The sequence below is a fragment of the Podarcis pityusensis genome (assembly GCF_964106645.2).
Source record: "Podarcis pityusensis genome assembly, chromosome: 1".
NCBI classification, from domain to species: domain Eukaryota; kingdom Metazoa; phylum Chordata; class Lepidosauria; order Squamata; family Lacertidae; genus Podarcis; species Podarcis pityusensis.
In genome coordinates, this window is record NC_138028.1 from 128,953,941 (window position 1) to 128,981,780 (window position 27,840).

General features: G+C 43.6%; 2 protein-coding genes across 5 annotated transcripts in view; one reads left to right on the forward strand and one right to left on the reverse strand.

The window, feature by feature from the left end:
* ALS2 (alsin Rho guanine nucleotide exchange factor ALS2) overlaps positions 1 to 9,486 on the reverse strand; it is a 50,855-nt gene extending 41,369 nt beyond the window's left edge. For 2 of the 4 annotated variants that reach the window (XM_081015455.1, XM_081015458.1), the window contains exons 1-4: positions 9,390 to 9,486; positions 5,264 to 5,333; positions 4,247 to 4,401; positions 2,913 to 3,823 (exon numbers count right to left, since the gene is read on the reverse strand). In XM_081015455.1, coding sequence (XP_080871581.1) covers positions 2,913 to 3,823; positions 4,247 to 4,401; positions 5,264 to 5,283 — 1,086 coding nt within the window. In that variant the 5' untranslated portion in view covers positions 5,284 to 5,333; positions 9,390 to 9,486. Of the gene's footprint in view, positions 1 to 2,912; positions 3,824 to 4,246; positions 4,402 to 5,263; positions 5,334 to 7,068; positions 7,376 to 9,178; positions 9,270 to 9,389 lie in introns of those variants that run through there. The other 2 variants (XM_081015456.1, XM_081015457.1) reach the window with 2 other exon arrangements.
* Positions 9,487 to 14,269: 4,783 nt separating this feature from the next.
* Positions 14,270 to 27,840, forward strand: part of CDK15 (cyclin dependent kinase 15) — a 66,491-nt gene continuing 52,920 nt past the window's right edge. Inside the window, 7 exon segments of the mRNA XM_081017933.1 lie at positions 14,270 to 14,368; positions 14,371 to 14,496; positions 14,936 to 15,085; positions 16,396 to 16,493; positions 18,860 to 18,939; positions 23,280 to 23,374; positions 26,903 to 26,965. Coding sequence (XP_080874059.1) covers positions 14,285 to 14,368; positions 14,371 to 14,496; positions 14,936 to 15,085; positions 16,396 to 16,493; positions 18,860 to 18,939; positions 23,280 to 23,374; positions 26,903 to 26,965 — 696 coding nt within the window. The 5' untranslated portion in view covers positions 14,270 to 14,284.

The window sequence follows — 27,840 nt, forward strand, 5'->3', positions numbered from 1 at the left end:
AAAAAGTCTCAGAAGCACTCCTCCGCCCCTTTGGCATTAAAAATACAATGATGCATTAACTAAGATTTGGCTGTCCCTTCCATTGCTCTATCAATCAGCTGCCTGAGGCAGCCACTTCACTATGCCTAATGGTAGGGTCAGCCCAGTTCCAGGAGTATATACTACAAGTAGAAGGTAACCATGGCTGGACTATGACTGGGCTTAGCTTGGGATTTTGAGAGGTTTTTCAAGGCTTGGCACTCAGGCCAAGCCTGACATGGACACATGTACATCCTATCCTGAAAGATTTTTCCTTTTTCTAATAGAGAAATGTTTTAGATGTGTTTTCAAGGTTTTTAGATACAGCTGGTGTGTGGAACCTTTGGCCCTCCAGATGTTGCTGAACTCCAACTCCCATCAGCCCCAGAAAACCTGACCCATGGCCAGGGAATGATGGGAGTTGTAGTCCAGCAACATCTGGAGGGCCAAAGGCTCCCTACATTTAGGTTACAGGATAAAAAATCACAAACAATTTCTGGTGGTTGATTCAAGTGATTATAAAAGTAGTCCTGCTTAAACAAAACAACAACCTCTCAACAATTTCTGAAGTACACGTGTGCAATTCCAACCTCCCACCCCACCCAGAAGAAAGTGCTAAGGAACACTGAGCTCTAAATTCTCAGCTGGATGCCAAAGCTGAAAAACAAGAACTGCTGGGAACTAAACTTCAGTGCCCTTTATATGTAGTCAACTGCACATGTGCAGCCCTGACCGGAAAAAGCTCTCAACTGCACACAGAACAGCAGTTCAAGACTCTGTAGTATGAACTGAAAAAGGGGTAAATGCCTTGTTCACAAAGCAGGGCTGTTTTGACCATAGTCACAGGAAAAGTCAGCATAATTTTATTTATTACAGCCAAACGGGAAATATTTAGACACAGACTGCTTGGACAGTGATCTTTTCATTACAGAAAAATCAAGATTGGCACGCCACCTAACACTGCAGCACAAAAGTATCCAGAATACAAAAAAAAACTAGTTTTGAGCATTACTACTGAACTCCTGGGTTATTGTTCATTATCAAGAAAGGAAACAACCAGACATCATCTTAACCTCCCATGATACAGAGTAGCAACCAAATGACACAGGCCAATTTAGATGAGGAATCGATTCTGCTTCTCCCACTTTTGGCACTAAATGAACTCCTGGTGATTCCACTACCCTTACGAGAGTGGAAGAGGACTTTCTGTGGAAGCTGCTAAATGGGGGAATTGCCTCCCCACAGAGGTGCAGCTTCATGGTACTGCTTACACAGTGGACTGAAGATGCACAGTATCTTCATGGTACTGCTTACACAGTGGACTTTATTGTGAGACTAACCTCCTTTGTTAAATTTATACAATTATTTCCATTTGGAATGGCTTTACTTGTTTTATCATAGTAAAGGTTGCATCTGTTTTTATAATTGTATATGAAATTGTTGTAACCGGCACTGGGACCTTATGGTAAAGAAGTAAGAACTCTTGTAAACAAATACGCCTTAATGCTTACAGAACAGGCAATTACTTCCCATTAGTAGGAATCCTGTAAAGATTATAAAATGTCCTGTAAAGATTATACAGTGGTACCTCTGGTTATGAACTTAATTCGTTCCAGAGGTCCGTTCTTAACATGAAACCATTCTTAACCTAAGGTGCGCTTTCGCTAATGGGGCCTTCCGCTGCGCGCGACTTCCGCTCGCATCCCAGGGCAAAGTTCGCTTCCAGGAGACCTACTTCCAGGTTAGCGGAGCTCATTACCTGAAGCGTTCGCAAGGAGGACGGTACGTAACCAGAGGTATTACTGAAAAATGCTGAATAAATGTGCAGCATATATAGATCTTCTTTGATACTGGGCAGTTTCTTTAATAAAAAGACATGGGGGAAGTGTCTACAACAGATGCTTCTTTGGTATAAACTATCCACAGAACAGAAGTTGCCCGACACTGAAAACAATGCTAATATACAAAGAATGAATTAAATCTTTGCTTCACATCCACAGAACAATCTGTCTCTCTTGGTAGACACAAAGCATATGTTAAGCATATGCAAGATTCACTGCTTAGTCTTGCATAGAGTTCAGCAGCATTCAAAATACAAAGCAAGAGAAAAGAAACTACAGTATGTTTCACAGTCTATGTTTAATTTATAACATGAAGCCATTTCCCCTTAGAGGTGAAGGAAAGGCACTCCCCATTTTCCCAGAATTCAGTCACAGTACTGAGAACAGGTTCTGCCATTAAACCTCTGTAAAGCCCAAGTTAAGTTGTGGGGAACTTTGTCCTTTATTTCCCTGCTTTACACCAAACAACCAGAGTTAAAAATTCCGCACAAATCTATAGAACACATCCATAACGCTAACTGCTGTCAATCAGATCATAATAAAAGAACCAATACCAAACGCTGCATGAATCCCCCTTGTCTACTAAGATGTTTCTGGGAGACCCCTCTCCAAGTCTGCCTCTGGAAGTGAGTTTGATGAAAACAAATAACAGGGTCTTCTCAGTTGTGGCACCTTGACTCTGGAATGCACTTACCAAAAAGGCTCATTTGACACCAAGTCTACATTTTGAGTGCCAGGTGAAGGACCTTTTGATTTAATAAACAAAACAATAATCCCCAAACCCCACACAGTTTAAAAGGCCATATACTGTTTAATTTGTCAAAAGCCTGGGAGAAGAGGAATTTATTTTTCTGCTACTCTTGCTTTTCTTTTGTATTTTTTCTACTGTTTAAATTGTGCGGGCTTTTGACTGCAGCTTAAGGGGAAGACGGAAGCTATGCCTCCTTCAGAACCATAGCTCCCATTTAAAGTCACATTCTCAAGAATCATCAGAACTTTGCAGGACAGCGTGATCATACAGCAATGAAAGCACAGCCTAGTGACTGTGGGTACCTGCTCAGGTTGCTGATCCATAGGCTTCTCATTTAACGGATGATCCGGAAGACTTGCCAAGTGCTGCTTTGTTGTCACCTTGTCCATTATCAAGAGATTTCCTGGACTAGAAATGCCACTGTCTTCCTGGGCATCGCTGTTTGAAAACACACTTGCTGCATCATACTCTGCGGCAGCGAGTGCCTGGTCTTCTGTAAGCGTTTTCTGACAATCGTCACCTTGACTGCTTGTTATACTCTTCCTCTCTAGAGTTTCTAGCGAGGAGCAAGAGATGTGGCATTCCGAGTGGGAGTTAGCTAGAACCACCCCTAATGGACAGCAATGGCTATCAGAGATAATGACATGGTCTTCTTTGTCGGTCATGGTGATCAGGAGTTGGCTGCAGTGATTGCATCTCTCTGGAATAGGCTTTATGTCTTGAGTAGGGAGACACTGCACAAGAGCCAGGCTGTGAGAGGCTCCACATGCAATCTGAAGCACAACGCGGCCTGCCAGGTACTCGACCTTCTGTGGTTTGGTAACTGGGAAAGTGTTGGTTATGAGCCCCAGCTGGCAGCCACTTCCCCATGCCCATATCTCCCTGCTTAGGGAGAGCGCCAGGGTGTGCTCCTCTCCACATGCCAGCTGCAAAATCCGTATTGGCAAGGGATGGCTAGCTTCAGAGTCAGAAATACTGATGGGTTTGGGTTCCGGCACAAAGGCCTGGTTGGCCACTGCACACTGGCCGGCAGAATTTCCACCCCACATGTACACGTCGCCACCTTCAGTCACTGCTCCACAATGGAAGCTGCCAGCTGCCACTGTAACAACATGTTGTCCATTCAAAGCCTTTTCCAAGATGGGACAGCTGATATAAGCATCTTCCAACTCAAACCTCCAGGGAAGCTTTCCAAAACTGTAAACCTCACCATCTGAAACAAATACACACACACACTGAAAATACAGTACAATTACTAGGCTATTACTAGGCTAGTTTTCATTGGTTCTAAAGGCAAATTTACAGAGAAATCTGCCCACGAAGCAAGGTCCTACATATGAAAGAATTGATCTAGGACAAAAATCTTGAATAAAAGTTTTAAAGAGTTTTGACATCATATTTCTTCACGAGAACATGCATGGCTCAGTTCCTGCCTTTCTTTGGCTATACCAAATTCATTAAGAAGAGGTACAAAGGTATAATCCAAATGTGCAATTATAAATACATTTTTTTAAATACTGAAAACCACTGTTTCCATCCTCATAAAATGCAATTGTGGAAAATCAATAACTCTGAAATTTCATTTTACAAATGCTATTATTATCTTAAATATTAAATAATGCTCTTCGGACAATACCTTCTGAGAGAAGCACACCATGGTTTATGCCAACTGCTGCCTGCAACACTATCTTTCCACTCCAACCTGGAAGTCTTTCAGGATCTGGACAACAGCAACCAGCCTGCCACGTATAGACCAGGCCTCTCTCTCGCGCTCCCTCTTGGTCTGCTGAACTATGTGGCAAAGTAAATAAAATGCTGATAATGTAAGATTAATTTAAAGTCTACACAAGTTTAATTCAGAGGAAATTGTTTTGCACATATGCATGATACATCAGCTGCCCTTATTCTCAGAATGCAGGTTTTATCCATATGTAATATCAAGGAGGGCAACTCATTGTTAAATACCAAACACCAGTAGAAGGAAATCTTAAGAGCATGTTTGCACACCCTCAACATCGGTCTGCGTAAGTTTAAAGCATGCCTATTCTCAGTATCCCTTGTACAGATAAGACAGGGAAGCAGTGCAGTGCGAATTATATGATAGTGACTGGACAATGACCAGGGAGACATAGGTTCAAACTCCCACTCAACCATTAAGCTCAATGGATGGCTTTGGGCCAGTATCTCTGTCTGTCTGTTCACTACTGGGAACAATTAGAAGCAAACTTTTATACTTTAAAATGCTGTGAACCAAAAATGGCTATTTGTTCTCCTTTTTTCCTATCCTCTGGTTCCAAGGAAGAGTCAGAGTTTAAATAGGTGTGCTGGAATACCATCAGTTATTATTTCCTTGGCTTAATATGTTATACAGGTTTAAAAGCATATTAATTTGTGAGTAAGTTCAGAAATCTTACTAGCCTGCAAAAGGCTTTTACTCTGCCTGCCTATATACAGGTAGCCATTTTTGCCACCTCAACAGTCTGAAATATTCACTTGTTTCCAATTTGTAAGATGCCCCATACCTACTGGACTAAGGGCGATTCTTCCTTGTCACAGGTAAGTGGATATCTACAAGCTGGCATCCAACATTCTATTAGTTTGAATTTTTTTGCACCACCTGTCTAGATGTAGCATCAAATACAAATAGGCTTACCTTTCTTCTTTAGGGTCCATCAGTCAGCAAGAACAGGCCATTACCAAATCATTCCTCTTTGAGATCGGAACTGTTAAGACGAAAGCAAAACACACGTTTAGCAGTACATGTGGAAAAGCATTTCCTACATCAGGCATGTCCAAAGTCCGTTTCAGGGGCCTAATCCGGCCCACCGGTCGGTTTAATCCGGACCCTGTGGCAGTTTATTTCCTGGGTTAAAATCATAAAAAAGCTTAACAACTTCAATCCTAAAAAAAGGTTAACCACTTTGGTTGGCCCTCAACTTCAGCAAATCTGGCCTTCTTTGAAAAATGTTTGGACACCACTGTCCCACATGGTGCAAGAAAGCACAAAAAAAGAGGTCACCTCAGCTTTGAACATCTACAGAAGACTGGAATGCGTAAAAGTTTCTATGCTATGCCATAAAAAAAAATAGAAACAAAAGCTCAACAGAATTACTCTGCCCACAGATTTCATGAAAGGCCTTTTCACTGCAAGTTTTTTAAAAGAACGCTCCTTCAAAACAGACCTTTTCAGCTAGCACCACTCTTATGACCAGCTGTTAAAGTGTCCAATTAGGACAGTCATAGCCCTCAGGAAAAAGATTTGATTATTCAACACTTTCTTTCCTTAGAAAAAGCAAGTTTTTAACATACGTTTTCAGTTTCAAGAGATCTCGTGTATACACAGTTGCAGAACAACATCCATGGCTGCTTCTCACACTTCCATATACAGGACTATACTTACAAAGCTGGAACTGTGCGTGTATTGTACGAACCCCCTCCCCAACTCCTTGCCATGATAAAAGTAAGAAAACCATACAAGTGTTACCTCTTCCCTCATGATACACATATCCTGCTGCTGGGCAGCCATAAACACATGCCATGGCAAGAAGCAACAGAATTTCCCTATAATTCAGCGTCTCTGTTTCCTTACTTGTGAGAACACTAACATTTAGAAAAATCTGATATGAGAAACAATTCTACTGGATGGTTAAAAACAAAAAAAACTATTTACTAATGATCTCACATTGCCTTGCATGTATACTTTAGCTGCTTAAGTATATATTACCCAAAACAAAGACTCTTGTAGCAGGCATGGCCAAACTCGGCCCTCCAGCTGTTTTGGGACTACAGCTCCCATCATCCCTAGCTAACAGGACCAGTGGTTAGGGATGATGGGAATTGTAGTCCCCAAACAGCTGGAGGACTGAGTTTGGCCATGCCTGGCACAAAGCTTTTGTAGATTACAGTCTACTTTATCAGATACTTGGATTTTAATCCTAAATATTGCTGCTCTGTGTCACTGTAGTGTTTGCACAGTGAGGTCAGCCCAGCCTATTCCCAGTACTTCTATATTCTGCTGCCTCTGGCAAGATACACACTAGTGACCATCATTACGTTTGTGAAGCTGTATTTTAAACCCAATTTTAGTTTTGTTTTGTAAGAGAATGTCTGCTTATTTTCTTTCACGTTGGCTTACTGCTTCGATGATAAAAGAAGTGTTGCACACAGAACCATCACCTGAACATTGGAATTGTGTCATATTCCCCTAAGGCCTTTTTAAAACTTCCAGTACCACATTATAAAAAGAATAAAGACAACAAGCAGGAACCAACTGGCATATCTAATAAGTGCACAGTGCACCAGTTCAATTACTTGTGACTCTCAGGAAAAACTAAAGAGTTCTCATAGCAGCTTTACTCCACTCCTCCTAGCTCTCATAGGTGCTTAATCTAGTTCAAGTGCCCGCACTTGCTTCACTTCCTCTCAAGTAGCTAGCTCTGGGCTTCCAATTTCACACACCACTCTTGGGGAAGTTGTGGGAGAATCCAGAAGGAGGCTGCAGAATCATCCAATATTTCCACTTCCTCAAATGGGGTGCCATTCGAGGCTGCTAGCACAAGTTTTGTTGGCTCCAGGGGTTCCCACTTGTGTTCATGGCCACCACAAGCTCTTGTTCCTCTCCCACAGAAGAGATTTCCTTGGGATGAATGCCCAGTTGGACTCCTGAAGTACACATTTTAAAAGTTAAGCCCCGCTGAACCCATAGATGAGTAAATTTGATTGATGTTGCATTGACATTGGAGAATGCAAAACCCATGGCGAATGAAAGTAGGCAAACTGCATTCAGGATTAAAGAAACAATTAATGCAAATTTTAAAAAAAAGTTATAGAAAATGTAACCAAACATTAGAACAAGTAGAGCAAGACATGTAAACTACTGGAAGATCTTCAAATGTTGCAGTTGTGTAACACTATTCCAGAATTAAAGATGCAAGACTTCACCATTTCCTGGCCACTTCCCTATACACTTTTTTAAAATGCTGCGCAAGGAAATTGCCTCCCATCCCTGTCTTCAGACCGAAATAAAAACTAAGCAAAAACTGCTGACTGGTCATTTAACCATGTCTTTATTCCCATGAACATCTCATTCAGCAATATAAAAGAAAACAGGATACAACATGAAGGTGCCACTAGCCTCCCTTAAATAAAGAAGGTGTCACATTCTCCATTATGGGAGCCAATCTTGAAAATCAGAACTCTTATTCTTAAGGCAAATCGATGTCAACTGCAGACAATTTAAGGAACTTGTAAACACTTCCAATCCCAGTTTTCATTCCCTTGAAGGTAAGACTGGATATTACTTAATGTTTAGTTTTAATGGCTCTCAGGTCTGTATGGCATTCATTCCCAAAACAATATGGCTGCCCTTGAAGAGAATGGCATCAGTCAAGACATCAGACCAGCAAATGCTTCCATGGGGAGTGGGAAGGAATCACAGTTTCTCCAGTAGCTGCAGTTGCAGAAAAATGCTTCTTTCCCAGGACTATTACACCCACGGCGCTGCAGGAATGCCTCTGGAACAGTGTACTGTTCTTATTGTATGTGAGGCAGGACCGAAGCAACTTTCGAACGTAACCCTGTGAGATCTGCATCAAAATGTTGCAGCATAGTAGGCTCCTGTTCAGGGTTCCATGCGTTCTTCAGGGATGCTCCATTCCATTTTTAAATAATTGCAAATCTTTGTCCCTGTCCTTCAAAACACAGTTGTCCCGTGGGACAACTGCTCAGTGCTAGCTTCCACATCTTTGCAAAAATATATTTGAAGGGGGGGGGGGGAGAGAGAGACTATCCCTCAGCAGCAAAGCTGGCCTTGTTCCATTTAATAAAGCAGGAACAGAGATATCACTAGCCGCGACAACGGAGAGCAAAGCAGTAGCAGCAGCAAACTGCAAACAATCTCCCCCTGGAAAAGCAAGCTCTGTTTGGAAAGGCCCTAAGCCACAGCTGGTAAGAGAGACCAATGCCATCACACATTGATACCTTGCCAGATAGTTGTTTTTCCACACACACACACAAAAGACCTGCGCAAGGCACAGAATGAAACATTATCTAGCTCTTCTAAGAGGCAGGCAAAAGCTGTATTCTGAGTGGCGGCGGAGGGGAAAAGGACAGAACTCCAAAATTCAACAGGTTCACACTTGATGCTAGTTTTAAGTCTCTTCACGTTTATGGAGGGAGGAAGGGAGTGGAAACAACATCCCCTTCCCTTCACGACGGGAAAAGGCCACAGTGCTTACGAGGTGAGGGACTATATATAAATATATATACACATAGTCCCTCACCTCACCTCGTAAGTATATATATATGAAGAACGCATATATATATATATTTGTGGAAACGAAAACAGATAGATGGAGGTGCCTTGCCCCCCCCCACTACAGAAAAAAGAAAATAAATTTCATGCTGCTTTATTAAAGGACTGGCAGCCCACAGCAACGGTGCCAATGAGAGCAATGACGACAGGCAGGTGAGGCTGGTTCCAAATGTGAGGCGGGCGACGTCCGTTTTCTCTCATCCCTCTCCCCCCCCCCCGCGCGCGCGCTAAGCACGTGACTTAAGTTTCACTCACCCCTCGCGCGCTGAGGGGTGGGGTAGAGGAGGGAAAGGGGGCTAAAGCGGCGGTTGGGAGTTGGCGCGCGCGAGCGAGCCGCTCGGAACCCGGCGTCGTCGTCGTCGTCGTCGTCCTCCTCCCTTACTAACCACCCCTCTCTCCCCCCCCCCCTCGCGTGCGTGCGTGCGTGTGTGGCGTCCGTCCCCCCCCCCCCCCCCCCGCTTCTCACCTGCAACCGCGCGCCTTACGCTGTAAGCCGCCGAGCTCCCCGCCGGCTTCTAGGGACGCTCAAACCAGCTGATTCACGTAAAGAGCGGGCGGGCGGGAGGGGCGGGGCCTGGTGGGCCCTGGGGGCGGGGCCAGCCTTTCGGCCTCTGCTGAGGGAAGATTAGGAAAAGAGGCTGGGAAAGCGAAGGCGGGGGCGGGAGGCCGGGCGGAGAGCGGGCGCGGGAACGGGGCCTCGAGTGGGACAAACTAGTGCGAGGGGCGCTAAGAAAGCGAACTTCGGCCAACCTGGGCACCCTCAACACACACACACACACACACACACACACACACACACTCTCTCTCTCTCTCTCTCTCTCTCTCTCTCTCTCTCTCTACGCACATGTGAGGTGAATGCTTTATCTGAGATTCCTGCATTGCAGGGGGTTGAGATAGATGACCCTTGGGCGTAGCTGTCAACTTTTCCCTTTTCTTGCGAGGAATCCTATTCGGAATAAGGGAATCTCCCTTAAAAAAAGGGAAACGTTGACAGCTATGCCCTTGGGGTCCCTCCCAACTCGACCATTCTATTATCCAGTGCCGGATTTACGTAAAAGTTTAACAAAGTATGGTTTAGGACCCCCCCAAAAAAATAAAAGAAAAACAACAACTGGATGTACATTTCCAAAATATAAGATAGAAAACAAATAAAATAAAACATATACAGCAACAGTGTTTTGTGTTGTGTAGGTTCCTATGATGTAAGTAATGCCTGCTAGCTTGCTCCCTAAAATATCACTCATTTCTATATATATAGGGTGCCTACACTACATGGACTGGTTGCATGGCAACATGTGCAAATGGCTTTAGATACCTATTAGGTCCATAAATTACCATATAGCATATATTCAACACACAAAAAAATGACAATTTGTTGTTGACAAAGGACAGCTGGACATATAAAGGGCCCCATTACCTTCAGTAGCTTAGGGCCTGGTCAAACCTAAATCCGGCCCTGCTATTATCTCTGGTACGGAGGAGAGAGCTGACTGGAGCGCCCTAAGTGTCCCCTCAGATACCTGTCAATGTGTATAATAATAATAATAATAATAATAATAATTTATTATTTGTACCCAGCCCATCTGGCTGGGTTTCTGTATCATTCTGCCTTTTTTCTCTGCTGTGGGAAGATTAGCGCATGAAACAGCATGACAAGAAATTTAATATTCTCTGTGGACTCTCAGCGTAGAATTGTAGGGTTTCAATGCAATGCAAGGGTCTCAGCTAAAGCAACCAGGGCAAATGGCCACCCAACCTCTGCTTTAAAACCTCCAAGGAAGGAAGAGTTCACCACCTCTCGGAGTCTAACCGCTCTTAGTGTCAGAAAGTCCTTCCTGATGTTTAGTCTGAATCTCCTTTCTCGTAACTTGAAGGCATTGGGTTCAAATCCTACCCTCCGGATGTAGGGAGCGGGTGGCACTGTGGTCTAAACCACTGAGCCTCTTGGGCTTGCCGATCGGAAGGTCGGCGGTTCAAATCCCAGCGATGGAATGAGCTCCCATTGCTCTGTCCCAGCTCCTGCCAACCTAGAAGTTTGAAAGCACACCAGTGCAAGTAGATAAATAGGTACCGCTGCGGTGGGAAGGTAAATGGCGTTTCCGTGTGCTCTGGTTTCCGTCACAGTGTTCCGTTGCGCCAGAAGCGGTTTAGACAGGAAAGCTGTCTGTGGACAAATGCCGGCTCCCTCGACCTGAAAGCGAGATGAGCGCCGCAACCCCATAGTCGCCTTTGACTGGGCTTAATCGTCCAGAGATCCTTTACCTTAACCAACCCCCTGAAGCAGGAGAAAGAAAGCTGGCCGCAGACCCACCTGGGCACTGTGCTGAACACCAAAGAGTCCCGAGTTCAGAGTTGAAAACCATTGAAGCAGTCAGAGTTGAGGCACTGCTTTGAAGAAGCCCAGATTTAAAATTAACTTTAAACAAAGGGTGCAGTAAGCCAGGAGTGTGAAGCTGGCACTCACTCAGAAACTGAGTTTGGGGAATGCCGGCAGCAGGTGACTGACTTTTAAAAACACCACCTGCTCCACCAACTCAGCGTCTTAAGTGGCTGTGATAGGTGAAATTATAACTACCCATCTTCAAAAACACCCTCTCACTTGGGATTTTGGTCAGTATGCAAGACAGCAGCTTGTGGGTAACCTAACCTAGGTCCTAGCACATGTGGCTTCAGGCTGTCCATTAAGCCAAAGGATTGTTCACTGTCTCTGACAGGTAGTGCTCCACAATAAATTCAAGTGCTATCGTGGGTGGAATCTACATACAAGTGCTATCGTGGGTGGAATCTACATACAATTAAAAAAAGGTTCTGAATTTTTTTTAAAAAATAAAAGTTTTTAAAAATACATTGAATTTTCCATAAGGTTCACCATCACTATTTGGTGTCACCTTGTATATTATTATTATTATTAATAATAATAATAATAATAATAATTTATTTATACCCCGCCCATCTGGCTGAGTTTCCCCAGCTATCTGGGCGGCTTCCAATCAAGTGTTAAAAACAATACAGCATTAAATATTAAAAACTTCCCTAAACAGGGCTGCCTTCAGATGTCTTTTAAAAAGAAGATAGCTGCTTATTTCCTTCACATCTGAAGGGAGGGCGTTCCACAGGGCGGGCGCCACTACCGAGAAGGCCCTCTGTCTGGTTCCCTATAACCTCACTTCTCGCAATGAGGGAACCGCCAGAAGGCCCTCGGTGCTGGATCTCAGTGTCTGGGCTGAACGATGGGGGTGGAGACGCTCCTTCAGGTATACAGGACCGAGGCGGTTTAGGGCTTTAAAGGTCAGCACCAACACTTTGAATTGTGCTCGGAAACGTACTGGGAGCCAATGCAGATCTCTCAGGACCAGTGTTATGTGGTCCCAGCGGCCACTCCCAGTCACCAGTCTAGCTGCCGCATTCTGGATTAATTGCAGTTTCCGGGTCACCTTCAAAGGTAGCCCCACGTAGAGCGCATTGCAGTAGTTCAAGCGGGAGATAACTAGAGCATGCACCACTCTGGTGAGACAGTCAGCTGGTAGATAGGGTCTCAGCCTGTGTACCAGGTGGAGCTGGTAAACAGCTGCCCTGGATACGGAATTGACCTGTGCCTCCATGGACAGCTGTGAGTCCAAAATGACTCCCAGGCTGCACACCTGGTCCTTCGGGGGCACAGATACCCCATTCAGGACCAGGGAATCCCCCACACCGGCCCAGCCCCTGGCCCCCCCAAAAACAGTACTTCTGTCTTGTCAGGATTCAACCTCAATCTGTTAGCCACCATCCATCCTCTTTAAGTGCAATATTGCACTTAAAACATTTTATTTGCAGCTGTATAGCTGAGTCCCGGGTTGGGGACGTCTAAGTGCAATCACAGACCCCCAAAGCCCACATTCCCTTTTTTTTTTGCAAATAATTTTTATTAATTTTCCAACATACATTTAAACAAAATTTAACATTCCATTTTTACTAATTACTTCTTTTGGACTTCCATCAGCATGTCTGGCAATTCTCTGTATTATCACTTTTTCTCACATTTCTTAGTTTAATATTGGACTCTATCATTATTGACCTTATCATATTTTTAAAGCAATATTTCTATCAGTAATTCTCACAGAGCTTCTTGAAAACTTACAAACGTTAACTGCTCATCACATACATTTTTCATATATTCTGTAAATTTATTCCAGTCCTCAGTGAATCTTTGGTCTCGTCGGTTCCGAATTCTTCCTGTTAATTTGTCCATTTCTGCGTATTCCATCAGTTTCATTCTCCATTCTTCTCTCGTAGGCATTTCTTCCTGTTTCCACTTCTGGGCCAACAAAATTCTAGCTGCTGTTACTGCATACAAGAATAACTTCACATCCTTCTTTTTAATTTCATACACTAATATTCCCAATAAAAATGTTTCTGGTTTCTTAACAAAAGTATATTTCAACATTTTCTTTAACTCATTATAAATCATTTCCCAAAAACACAAAGCCCACATTCCCAGTCCACTAATGCTGTACAGTTTCTTCCTTTTCCAATTTACAGTTCAGTTCTCCACATATCTGCATCTGTTTCCTTTTTTTAAAAAAAAAGCTTTGTGAAAATTCATCAGCATTTTAGTATGTCTCTCCTAAAATACATATTTTTTGTATGCAATTCTACCCAAAATACACATTGTTGCAAAATGGTTTCCCCCCAATTAAAAAGTGCATTATGTGTTGTTTTCACAAATATATGCATTTTTATGCACCCTAGTGAATGCATTTTTGTACACATTTGTACACTGCAGCATCTGAAAGACTACAGATTTCAAAAAATAGCTTTATTTCAGTTCATGTATTCTTTTGGAAAGTGTGAATTAGGTAGATTTGCCTTTAAATGCAAACAACATTTAATGTAAATATCTCTGCTATCCCTAGAAGAGAAGAGCTGTCTCTTCTCCTGTCTTGGCAGACCACAGACTTTATTCCAGCCCATTGCAATTTTCCAAGTGGAATTCAATCACATGACAGAGAATTCAGGTAGCTCTGTAAAAATTGGTTTGGAAGGCTTGCACAACATTTCCCCAAAAGAACAGTCTTTTTCTGATCATGCAAGTAACAGGAAAATGCAATAGAAAATGTGGGACAACACTTGCTTTGACATGTTGTCTAACCCAACAAACACAAATGCTTAATGAATAGCTGGTGTTTAATTTTGTTGCAAACAGATCAATAATAAGTAAATCACCTGGAAATTACCTGAGCATGCCCGCTTTCAGAAGCCATGTTTATTAAATCAAGAGAGCTGCACAAAGAATGAATTTGACAAACTGGGTGGTAGGTGGGAGAAAAAAGGTTTCTGAAGTCATGAGACCAATTGTGGCGGAGACCTTATGCAAGTCATATGAACATTCATGCCTTTCCAAGCTCTGGCAAACTGAAGGGGAAACAGATAACAAGAGAAAGGAATAAAATCAAACCGTCGGAAGACAGGAGAACATGGGAGAGGTACTATGCGGAAACGCTTTCAAGTCTAATTGCAGATGTTGCCATGAAGATATCGAAGACTCATCACAAGACACTATTCAGCCTAATGGAGCAGATTGTGTTTTGAAGGTAAGTGGTATTCCAGTCAGACTTTGGGAGAAGGGAAAGGGGTCATATTTTCCATGGGATGTATACGGAAATCTCTGGAGTAGAGTCTCAGGGTACACCCATTAAAATTAATTGATCCAGGTTCATTTATTTCACATTTTAAAAATACCATCTGTTTATATATAAAAACCCCTCAAAGGTGTTAGGGTTAGTAATTATTTTTAATGGCTCTACTCTGAGTAGGACTCTCAATAGCAATAATCCTACAAAACAAGCATGAGAGAAAGCAAAATGATGCAAATTCATTGGCTCGACTAATAATGGTCAACTTACGTGCATTCTACTCAACACAACCACGTATGCACACAGCACCAGTGTAAGAAAGTGTGAAGAAATGAAAGATGTGGGCAGGAATATTTATATTTGGGTGCCTTCTCTTTTGCCCTTTTGCCCTGGCCAGGCGAGAGAGCCAAACAAGATGCCAAAGCCAATGGATTCAACGCAGCCACAGTGGTTCCAGACACTTCCGGTCCAAAAAGCTGGAAGACGACGGCAACGCCGTCTCAGTGATCCTTCTCAGGAGCTGGATTTTGCTGCGAGGTTCCAGTGGGTAAGCTTGCACTGCGTAAAGTGATTAATAAAAGGCATTTATCGTCATGTATGCGTTGGTGCTGTGGGTTAAACCACAGAGCCTAGGACTTGCCGATCATAAGGTCGGCGGTTTGAATCCCTGCGACGGGGTGAGCTCCTGTTGCTCGGTCCCTGCTCCTGCCAACCTAGCAGTTCGAAAGCACGTCAAAGTGCAAGTAGATAAATAGGTACCACTCTGGCGGGAAGGTAAACGGCGTTTCCGTGCCCTGCTCTGGTTCGCCAGAAGCGGCTTAGTCATGCTGGCCACCTGACCCGGAAGCTGTATGCCGGCTCCCTCGGCCAATAAAGCGAGACGAGTGCCACAACCCCAGAGTCGGTCACGACTGGACCTAATGGTCAGGGGTCCCTTTACCTTTACTTTATGTGTTTAAAGGTAAGGGACGCGGGTGGTGCTGTGGCTTAAACCACATAGCCTAGGGCTTGCCGATCAGAAGGTCAGTGGTTTGAATACCCACAATGGGGTGAGCTCCCGTTGCTCGGTCCCTGCTCCTAGCCAACCTAGCAGTTCAAAAGCATGTCAAAGTGCAAGTAGATAAATAGGTACTGCTCTGGCGGGAAGGTAAACAGCGTTTCCGTGCGCTGCTCTGGTTCACCAGAAGCGGCATAGTCATGCTGGCCGCATGACCCGGAAGCTGTATGCCGGCTCCCTTGGCCAATAAACGAGATGAGCGCCGTAACCCCAGAGTTTAAATGTGCAGTCCAACCCATTGTAAATAAATTTGACAACAAATGTAATAGATGAGCCAATGATGATCACAGAATCATAGAAATGTGGAATTGGATGGGAACCCAAAGGTCATCCAGTCCAACCCCCTGCAATGCAGGGATCTCAACTAAAGCATCCATGGAAAATGGCCATACAGCCTCTGCTAAAAACCTCCAAGAAAGGACAGTCCACAACCTCCCGAGGGAGACCATTCCGCTGTCAAACAGCTCTTACTGTCACTTGTTGGTGACATTCAAGTCAGCCTGTGTTCGTTCCCGGTCATCTTGAATCCCATCACCTCTCTTTTTGGCAATGAACAGCTGCGGATTGTTCCACATCATGTAATCAGCTGAAGATCAGCTGCTTATCCAGTTTGTCTGATGAATAATTTTGGGTAACTTCAAAAGCGTGTTCACTTCAATACCATACCAAATCAATCCAGTAATAAGTATCATCCGTTTTCCATTCATTGACAATATAGCCTGTGTTTCTGCTGGGTTTGAAACTCCTTTGTTAAATCTAGTATTGAATACAGGCTTTCTCTGTCCTCACCCTCATCTAAGCAAAGAAGAGGTCTCCCGTTTGGAAATGCTTCATCCTACCTGAATCTGGAGAAGTTGAGTGGGAGTTCTCATTCCACAGTATACAAAGGAATCAGCAGGTGAGTGATATTACAGGGGAAACCTTGGCTACTCTTGCATTAGTTGAACCTATAATGATTAAAATGTATCAGATTAATTGAGCACCATCAACTTAAGCATCACATCATAGATGAAGTATTACAAGAAACATTCCAGAATGCAAAGAAAATGTTTGCAGAGGAAATGAAAAGTCTGATATTTGTGCATTTGTTCTAGGCCATAAAAAAAAGGTAGCTTGAAATAGTCATACTGAAGATAAGTGGTTTTGGGTCTAATTTTAGGCATTTGTAAACATTTGACGCGGGTGGCACTGTGGGTTAAACCACAGAGCCTAGGACTTGCTGATCAGAAGGTTGGCGGTTCGAATCCCCGCGACGGGGTGAGCTCCCGTTGCTCGGTCCCAGCTCCTGCCCACCTAGCAGTTTGAAAGCACATCAAAGTGCAAGTAGATAAATAGGGACCGCTCTGGCGGGATGGTAAATGGCGTTTCCGTGCACTGCTCTGGTTTGCCAGAAGTGGCTTAGTCATGCTGGCCACATGACCCGGAAGCTGTACGCTGGCTCCCTCGGCCAGTAAAGCGAGATGAGCACCGCAACCCCAGAGTCGGCCACGACTGGACCTAATGGTCAGGGGTCCCTTTACCTTTTTAAACATTTGCAAAATGTTTTCTGAATGTTTATATTATTTTTGTAATTTTTTTTAAAAAAAAATCTTACACAATTATCTGAATATGATGCATACAGCAAAGTTTGCCTGATCTGGATCAGAGGACATGTTTCACCTGCAGACACTGGGAGGGAAGATTTGCTTCTGAGTTGAAGATGGCACATAGACAAAGGTGTACCAGCTGGGCCATCAGGGCAAGGCTTTGGAGCAAAAGTCCACACACACGCACACACACACACACACGCACACACACACGGCAATTGCAGCAGGGCTGATGACATATATTTTGAACTAAGGGAAGTAATGCATATGACCATATGGAAAATTCTCACCCTCTACAAATAAGACTCTACAAATAATAATAATAATAATAATAATGTAGAGACATCACCTTGCCAACAAAGGTCTGTATAGTTACAAGTTATGTATGGAAGTGAAAGCTGGACCATAAAGAAGGCTGATCGCCGAAGAATTGATGCTTTTGAATTATGGTGCTGGAGGAGACTCTTGAGCGTCCCATGGACTGCAAGAAGATCAAACCTCTCCATTCTGAAGGAAATCAGCCCTGAGTGCTCACTGGAAGGACAGATCGTGAAGCTGAGGCTCCAATACTTTGGCCACCTAATGAGAAGAGAAGACTCCCTGGAAAAGACCCTGATGTTGGGAAAGATGCAGGGCACAAGGAGAAGGGGACGACAGAGGACGAGATGGTTAGACAGTGTTCTCGAAGCTACCAGCATGGGTTTGACCAAACTGCGGGAGGCAGTGGAAGACAGAAGTGCCTGGCGTGCTCTGGTCCATGGGGTCACGAAGAGTCGGACACGACTAAACGACTAAACAACAAGAACAAATAAGACCATTAAGTTCAGGCTCTAACATTACCTAACAGAATCACTGTTTAACTCCACTGCTTCCCTGCTGGAAAACTGTGGATGTATGTTATTAAAGCACATATAAATATATTGGGCAACCATTAAAAGCAGTGGGTGCTCCATGCAGGTACCGTTTTCATGTGTCTGTAAAACTACATGTCATATAATACTATATGACCACAATGTGGAGAACAGGGGAAAGTTTTTTATCCTGTATTCTCAAAACTCGCAGAACATTGGGTTGCGGGAGAAGTTTGATTCAATTCGCATTTAAATCACACTTTCTGAAATAATTCACGAACCAAAATGCAGCCGTCCTTCAAAATTTGCACTTTCAGTCCATCTATCAGTAGAAGTAGCTTGCAAAAATGAAGAATATTAAACAAAACTGCTTTGCAGAAAAATGTGTATGTTAGAAAAAATTTGCACTACAATGTTGTTGAGTTTCCATGACTTCTTTTCCAATAATAATTGGAAACTGGTGTGAGAAATGTGGACCTCCTGCAAAACTCTACAAATGAGTAAAACAACTTTTAATTTATGGCAACACAACAGCGTGATTGTTCTTTTTCTTTTCTCTTTCTATTATTTTAAATTTTATTCATTGTTTTTTGGTTACAGGTATACCAAATACACTGTTCTGTTTATGTCAAATTAAATAAAAAGAATTTTTTTAAAACGTTACATGCATTAGTATGTAATGCACAATTTGCTTCTTCAATGGTACTAAATATGTTGACTGAACTAAACCAGTGGCAGAACTAGGTTGAAGCAGTTTTGTGTGTGCCTTAAATTGTGGATTCAGTTGTTATGTATGGGGTTTCATTAGTTGTGCTCTGTCCCTTTAGGATATATGGACAGCTAGTAGCATTGAAAGTCATCAGCCTGAAGACTGAGGAAGGAGTCCCTTGTACAACCATAAGGGAAGGTAAGATATTCAAAGTGGACACCATCTCTGGCAGTAGGGTTCAGTGCCTGAATCCACTTTCTGTACCAGGGCCAAGCCCTACAATATAGGAACTAATAAAAGTGTAAAAAAAAAAAATCCTTCCAGTAGCACCTTTAAGACCAACTAAGTTAGTTCTTGGTATGAGCTTTCGTGTGCAAGAAGTGTGCTTGCACACGAAAGCTCATACCAAGAACTAACTTAGTTGGTCTTAAAGGTGCTACTGGAAGGATTTTTTTTATTTTGACTATGGCAGACCAACACGGCTACCTATCTGTAATAAAAGTGTGTCTACATACATGCAGAGTACCAGTTCCTTGCCTCCAAACTATCTCATCTAGCAGGGCCAGGCTGCCTCAGGCATCTGATTTGGGGGGGCAGATAGATACATGTGGGATTTTCTGCCTCAGGTGCCTAAACAACCTCATTAGCAGTACTATGCATCTTGACTTTAGGAGAGGAAACAATTTCCTGCTGTGTCTCAGGCAGCAAATTATATCTAGCAATTCCTGGCACATACATACAATTAAGGAGGGCTCCTAGCATAAATGGGACGCAGGTGGCACTGTGGGTTAAACCACAGAACCTAGGACTTGCCGATCAGAAGGTCGGCAGTTCGAATCCCTGTGACGGGGTGAGCTCCCGTTGCTCGGTCCCTGCTCCTGCCCACCTAGCAGTTCGAAAGCATATCAAAGTGTAAGTAGATAAATAGGTACTGCTCTGGCGGGAAGGTAAACGGCGTTTCCATGCGCTGCTCTGGTTTGCCAGAAGCAGCTTAGTCATGCTGGCCACATGACCCGGAAGCTGTACGCCGGCTCCCTCGGCCAATAAAGCGAGATGAGCGCCGCAACCCCATAGTCGGCCACAACTGGACCTAATGGTCAGGGGTCCCTTTACCTTTACTTAGCATAAATGACAATAGTATATTCCAGGGACGTCCAACTTCCAGGGGACTGCGATCTACTCACATGATTAAAATCTCTTTCAGGTCAAGGTTGTTGAGCTTTTTTTAGGGAGGAATGTCACATTTTAGGGAGGAACAACCCAAATTTGGGTTTGGGTAAAAGAAAATAAAAAACGCTCACAAACAGATCGATAATGACAGTCTGTTATGCAGAGGAAACTCCAGCTTCCGCTCTAGCAATCTACACGATGGGGCGAGGGGGCAGGGCCGGATGGAGGAGCCAGCGATCTACCACGATCTACCTTAACTTCCCAGGGATCGACCAGTCGATCCCAATCGACCTGTTGGACATCCCTGTTATATTCTCACTAGAAGTGACTGGAGCTGCTTGGGAATTCTAAGAAACCAAAGAAATTGCAAGTTAAAAGACAGTCCAGTCCAGTCACGAACGAGTCTGGGGTTTGGCGCTCATCTCACTTTACTGGCTGAGGGAGCCGGCGTTTGTCCGCAGACAGTTTTTCCAGGTCATGGGGCCAGCATGACTATGCCGCTTCTGGCGAAACCAGAGCAGCGCACAGAAATGCCGTTTACCTTCCCACTAGAGTGGTACCTATTTATCTACTTTGACGTGCTTTCGAACTGCTAGGTTGGCAGGAACCGAACAACGGGAGCTCACCCCGTCGTGGGGATTCGAACCACCAAAATTGCAAGTTACTCAAGAGCAAAAAGTTACCCCTTTTCTTGATGTGGTGCCATCATTGTTTTCGTTGATCTTGTACTGGGCAAAATGTCCAGAGTTTTCTTGGTGTCTCTGATTTGATGCATTAGATTAAGATTTTAATTATTGCCTTCAGGCCTTTAGATGCTCCCACTGATATAACATCCAAAAGCAGCTTGTTTAATTTTCCATTAAGACTGTTGCTTTAGTCTGCCTCTGAGTCCCAGTGGAAACATATTATTTTCCCCAGCTAAGGGGTAGATAAACAATTTAATACCAGCCTCTAGAAAGAGCAAGGGCTGAAGAAATAATTTCTCATGGTGCTCCTCATGATTTGCTCTTTCCCCCACTCACCTCTGCATTTCCTAAAAGGGGTGAGCAAAAAATAAATAAATGATCAAGATTGACAGTTAGATCTCTGGGGGATTTAACAATAGTCACAATTGAAAAAGGTTTTCTTTTTCTTTTCTACATTTAGTTACTGTGATTTTAAAAGTTTGCAGGGAAGGAGAAAGGACTTACAGTGGATTTTTTTGTGAACTGTGGAAGGGTTATCTGTTCAGTTGAAGTTCTGAACATATATTTCTGGCATATACTATGAGCATATACTAAGAGGCACTCAGTTTCTTATATCTAGGTATATGACACCTAATCACTGTTTTGCACCTGTCTCCATTTGTAGATCTTGAGGTGCTAGTGAAAAAGCAAGGTATAGAGATCCCACAACAAGTCTGAAGTCTGCCCACCCCCGTCCTAACTCATCCTGAATGAAACTGTGCATTGGGATAAATGAAAAAGACTAGATTTTGTCCAGCTAAGTCAGTGTTTTCCAAACTTGGGTTTCCGGCTGCTTTGGACCACAACTCCCATCATCCCTTGCTAGCAAGGCCAGTGGTCAGGGGTGATGGGAGTTGTAGTCCAAAAACAGCTGGAGACCAAAATTTGGGAATCACTGAGCTAAGTCATACTCAGAACAGAGGCAGTGCAATCAACAGACTTTTAAGTCATGATGATTAACAATTTCATTGCTTTTAGTGGCTCTTATTGAGTATGACTTGGGTACGTTCACATTAGTGCAGGCATGGCCAAACTTTGCCCTCCAGCTGTTTTGGGACTACAGTTCCCATCATCCTTAGCTAGCAGGACCAGTGGTCAGGGATGATGGGAATTGTAGTCCCCAAACAGCTGGAGGGCCAAGTTTGGCCATACCTGCATTAGTGGCTTGAAACGCTGTGTTTCATGACAAATTTTTAGAGTTGTTCACATCAGAGAGGGGGCAGTGATGTCTTCACATGATGTACATGCTATTTACGGTTTTTGTCATCTGTGCTTGCTCGAGGACTGTCAATGTATGCTCACATTATGCTCTTACTCTCATGGGATTGAAATGTGTCTGAGAAACAAACCCCACATTTGTCAAGAAACTACAGGACTGTTACGGATTGTGGCTGACATCGTCTGAATGAGGCTTCAAAAATTCCCACATTTACTCGAATGCAATGCGCACCTTTATTGGCCAAATTACATCGCAAAAATTAGGGTGCGCATTAGATTTGATGGCACATTTACATTCGCCAGCAAAAGCTTTCTGGGTTTCAAGGTTTTGAAAATCAAGGTGCGCATTAGATTCGATGGTGCATTTGTTGTTGTTTAGTCGTTTAATCGTGTCCGACTCTTTGTGACCCCATGGACCAGAGCACGCCAGGCACTACTGACTTCCACTGCCTCCCGCAGTTTGGTCAAACTCATGTTCATAGCTTCGAGAACACTGTCCAACCATCTCGTCCTCTGTCGTCCCCTTCTCCTTGTGCCCTCCATCTTTCCCAACATCAGGGTCTTTTCCAGGGAGTCTTCTCTTCTCATGAGGTGGCCAAAGTCTTGGAGCCTCAGCTTCAGGATCTGTCCTTCCAGTGAGCACTCAGGGCTGATTTCCTTCAGAATGGATAGGTTTGATCTTCTTGCAGTCCATGGGACTCTCAAGAGTCTCCTCCAGCACCATAATTCAAAAGCATCAATTCTTCGTAGATTCGCATAAATATGGTAGGAGTGGGAATGTACTAGATGTGGAATAAGCAGTAATGTGAACATATCCAGAGTCGCATACAACCCTAAATTAGTAGGAGAGGGTAGTGTTCTATTATGCCAGCATCTGGGGCTTTGCCCTATGCTATCCTTGAGAGAGACCAATATCTAGGCTGTTTTGGCATCTTGGTTCACCTCTAATGAGAAAAGCATGGTGGGAAAGGTTTCTAATTTTAACTGTTCTATCACTTCTGAGGCATTCCTTAAGAAGAACACAAAACGGGACCAGCCAGTGTGGTGTAGTGGTTAAGAGTGGTAGACTCGTAATCTGGGGAACCGGGTTTGCGTCTCCGCTCCTCCACATGCAGCTGCTGGGTGACCTTGGGCCAGTCACACTTCTCTGAAGTCTCTCAGCCCCACTCACCTCACAGAGTGTTTGTTGTGGGGGAGGAAGGGAAAAGAGAATGTTAGCTGCTTTGAGACTCCTTCAGGTAGTGATAAAGCGGGATATCAAATCCAAACTCTTCTTCTTCTTCTTCTTCCTGCTCAAAATTCCAGGTGTGGAAATGATGGGCAGTTGAATTTGACAAGGCAGCCTTGCCTTGCTTTCTGTGCTGTTAAATTGTTTCCCTCTCTCGCAGACAGCATGCTGACCCCTATTTATGTGTCCTCCTTTAGCGTCTCTCCTCAAGAGCTTGAAGCATGCCAATATTGTGCTCCTTCATGACATCATCCAGACCAAGGAGACCCTGACGTTAGTCTTTGAGTATTTGGTGAGTTGATTTTCTCCGGTTTATTTAGGGTTTGTGAGCTTTCTCACGAGCCAGTAAACAAACACTGGGTCCTATTTTTGCATTGCTACAAAGCATTTTATAGCAATGTGTAAGATTCCATCATGGTGACATATGTTTCTTGCTTGCTTTCCCTAATTGCCTTTGAGAGCTATCTTCTCAGATCCCTAACTTCTCTTAAGTAACAGCTGTGTTTTTAAAACATGCTTCATTTGCAGAAAAGCTGGTAGGAACTGATTACTCTTGCAACTGCCATGACAACAGACTCGTAAAACCACTGGTTTGTTCGTTTACAAGCACACATGCAAAAACCTTTACCTCCCTCACCATTTGAGTAATGATCCTTGTAAAAGCAACATAGCCAGAGAAATACAGTGGTACCTCGGGTTACGGATGCTTCAGGTTACAGACGCTTCAGGTAACAGGTTCCAGAAATAGTACCTTGGGTTAAGAACTTTGCTTCAGGATGAGAACAGAAATCGTGCCGTAGTGGCGCGGCGGCAGCAGGAAGCCCCATTAGCTAAAGTGGTATCTCAGGTGGTAATAATAATAATAATAATAATAATAATAATAATAATTTCTTTGTACTCCACCCATCTGGCTGGGTTTTCCTAGCCACTCTGGGCGGCTTCCAACAAAGACAAAAAATACACTAAAATGTCACACATTAAAAACTTCCCTGAAAAGGGCTGCCTTCAGATGCCTTCTGAATGTCAGGTAGTTGTTTATCTCTTTGACATCTGATGGGAGGGAGGTTAAGAACAGTTTCAGGTTAAGAACGGACCTCCGGAACGAATTAAGTTCTTAACCCGAGGTACCACTGTAAAGTGGTCAAGCTGAGGTACAGTAGTACCTCAGGTTAAGTACTTAATTCGTTCCGGAGGTCCATTCTTAACCTGAAACTGTTCTTAACCTGAAGCACCACTTTAGCTAATGGGGCCTCCCGCTGCTGTTGTGCGATTTCTGTTCTCATCCTGAAGCAAAATTCTTAACCCAAGGTACTATTTCTGGGTTAGCGGAGTCTGTAACCTGAAGCGTATGTAACCTGAAGCGTATGTAACCCAAGGTACCACTGTACAATCTTCTGATGATACTCTGACAAACCTTTTGCGGGATTAAATCAGGCATGGTGGGGGGACCCTGAATTCTTCAGATGTTGTTGGCTAGTTCTCTCTTCAGTCCCAGCCAGCAAGGCCAATCGTCAAGGATGATGGGCATAGGTAATACCACAGGTTTCCCATTCTTGCATTAATTCTACAGAAGGAAGTGCAACCTCCATTAAGAACAGGCCAAACAAACGGCGAGACTTTTATATGTCCAAAGACAGAAAAACTCATTATTACCAACAGTGGAGGAATGCTTGTTAAAATTAATGGACTTAGCTGAGGTGGCAAAACTGACATGCTTAATCAGACAAAAGTCACTGTTAACATTTACTAAGGATTGGAAACCTCTCATAGACTTTTTGCATGAAAAAGAAAAAGAAATAAAGACATTTGGATTTGAGGATTGAAGAGAACGATCAATAGAAAGTGGCTTTATTAGGTGTTATACTGGAGTGGATGAAGTGAGTAATGCTTATATATAGCAGTGAGACAAAGAATCGGAAGTTCTTTAGTTCTCAACTTTCTTCCTCTCTTGATTCTGGATTGTTTTATTGATGTTTAAATATGCTGTAAACCGCTTTGAGATTTTTCTTAAAAATATAAAGCGGTATAAAAATGAAATTAATAATAATAATAATAATAAATCTTTTTCTCTCCCTTTTTTTCTATATCTGTCTCTTTCTTTTCACTTTTCTCCTCTTTTCTTTCTCCTTTTTGCCTTTAAATTAACATTTTAGTTTGGACAAAAAAAGGATATTTGATAATAATCTTTGTATTTTTATTTCTAAACACTAATAAAAACGTATTTTAAAAAGAAGAAGAAGGAAAACAGGCCAAACAACACCTCCACAGCCAGAAGGGCCACCTACCAGCAGCCTCCATAGTGTCTGGATTCTGCCTCAATTTCTTAGCTCTCATCTTAATCTTCTATTGACTCCAGGCATAGCTTTTAATTATCAAAATTGCAGAAGGCAGAGAAGGGAAATGTTCCTTCCCCTGCTGAGATCCTGTAGAAACATCTCGTCTGAAGCTAATATTTGTACTGGGACGACATGTACACATACACTGGCTCAGAGGAGGGATTTTCCTCAGGAGCTCAGCAGGGGTGGAAAGGGTTAAATGACCCCTCCCTGGTTGTTCTCATTCCACTGATTGTCAGCCGCTCTCCAGCAGATGCAATTTGCCCTTTTAAAAGACTCCTACATCATGAAAGTATTGCAGCCCATGTTAATGTACTTTATATATTGTGACGCGGGTGGCACTGTGACGCGGGTGGCACTGTGGGTTAAACCACAGAGCCTAGGACTTGCTGATCTGAAGGTTGGCGGTTCGAATCCCCATTACGGGGTGAGCTCCCATTGCTCGGTCCCTGCTCTTGCCAACCTAGCAGTTCGAAAGCATGTCAAAGTGCAAGTAGATAAATAGGTGCCGCTCCGGCGGGAAGGTAAACGGCGTTTCCGTGCGCTGCTCTGGTTCACCAGAAGCGGCTTAGTCATGCTGGCCACATGACCCGGAAGCTGTACACCGGCTCCCTCGGCCAATAAAGCGAGATGAGCGCTGCAACCCCAGAGTTGGCCACAACTGGACCTAATGGTCAGGGGTCCCTTTATCATTTTATATTGTGATATCTTGCTCGCATGGTTGACACACTTTTAAATGGCTGTGTGTTGAAAGTAAAGATGGATTTAGATCATGCTCTTTCGGCTCAGCATAGTACAAGTAACTGGCATTGATTGCTGTAGTACCATATTTTGCGCTCTATAAGACGCACCAGACCATAAGACGCACCTAGTTTTTGGAGGAGGAAAACAAGAAAAAAAATATTCTGAATCCCAGAAGCCAGAACAGCAAGAGGGATCTGGCTTCTAGGATAGCCTCTGGCTGTTCTGGCTTCTGGGATAGCCACGCAAAGCCTCTTCAGGGCAGCAGGATGAAGGCTCCCCCTGCCCGGAAGAGGCTGCCACGGCTAAGGCAGAGGCCAGGAGAGGCGCTTCGCTGAAGGGGCGCTGCGCAGAAAGGGAGAGTTGCGCAGCGCCCCTTCCGCAAAGCGGAAGGAGGAACAGAAGGGGCTCCGTTCCTCCTCCCGCTTCGCTGAAGGGGCGCTGCACAGCTCTCCCTCTCTGTGCAGCGCCATTCGCTCCATTAGAGGCACTCACATTTCCCCTTACTTTTTAGGAGGAAAAAGGTGTGTCTTATTTAGCGAAAAATACGGTATTTGTATGTCGCCAAGGCACACACAAAGCTCCAGGAGGAGAGTTTCCATCTCCCCATACAATGCCCTACTAGTTTCATCAACAAGGGGCTGGCGGGAGGCTTGTGCAAGGCACACAACAGGTGGTTGCAGGAAGTATCTAAGAAAAGTGGGTTCACCGCCCTCAATTCCATTTCCTGTCTATTTATTTAGCACACAGACTTGGCACAGTACATGTCCCAGCATCCTGGTGGGCTTCGTCTTTATAATGTTAAGGTAAGTTCTTGAAGAAAAATGTACTGTTCTTAAGTGTGCAACAGTTCAATCCTATGCATGTCTACTCAGACGTAAGTCCCATTGGGTTCGATAGGAGGCCCTCCCAAGTGAGTGGACATGGGATTTTAGCCTAAAACTCATATGCCAAGAGCAGCTCTGGTTATTAGATAGATTGTTTCACTGAACTGAGGAGACTTGGGACTCAGCTACACAGGTCAATTATAACATTAAAAATTCTTTCCTGTAGCACCTTAAAGACCAACTAAGTTAGTTCTTGGTATAAGCTTTCGTGTGCATGCACACTTCTTCAGATACACGTGTGTATCTGAAGAAGTGTGCATGCACACGAAAGCTTATACCAAGAACTAACTTAGTTGGTCTTTAAGGTGCTACAGGAAAGAATTTTTTACTTCGACTATGGCAGACCAACACGGCTACCCATCTGTAACTGGAAACATTAAAAATGTGACACCAGATGGCACTGTAGACCAGCAATCCGAAGTCAATGGTAAATTGCATTGTGAGCTATATATATTTTCATAGCGTTTTTTTATATCTGTATAGATCCAGCCTTGGTTCAAATCTCTGGTTGGTTGGTTGCTTAGTTAGTTAGTTGGCTATATATTTTTTTTACAGTTTCTGTCCCGCTTCTAAGCCCAGGCATGGGTGCTCAAAAATTATCAGTTGCAATAAAAAGAGGTTTGGGTCCCCCCCCTTCTTTTTCAAAGAAATCAGTTCCATCCATACATAAATACAACTATGAAGCTCATTTAGCAAGTCTCTCTCTTGCAGCTGTACCTATCTTGCAGAGGTCTTGCAATAAGTGAGACCTTGAAATGGTTTTTTTGAAGCTGTAGACAGGTATGTCCATTGGT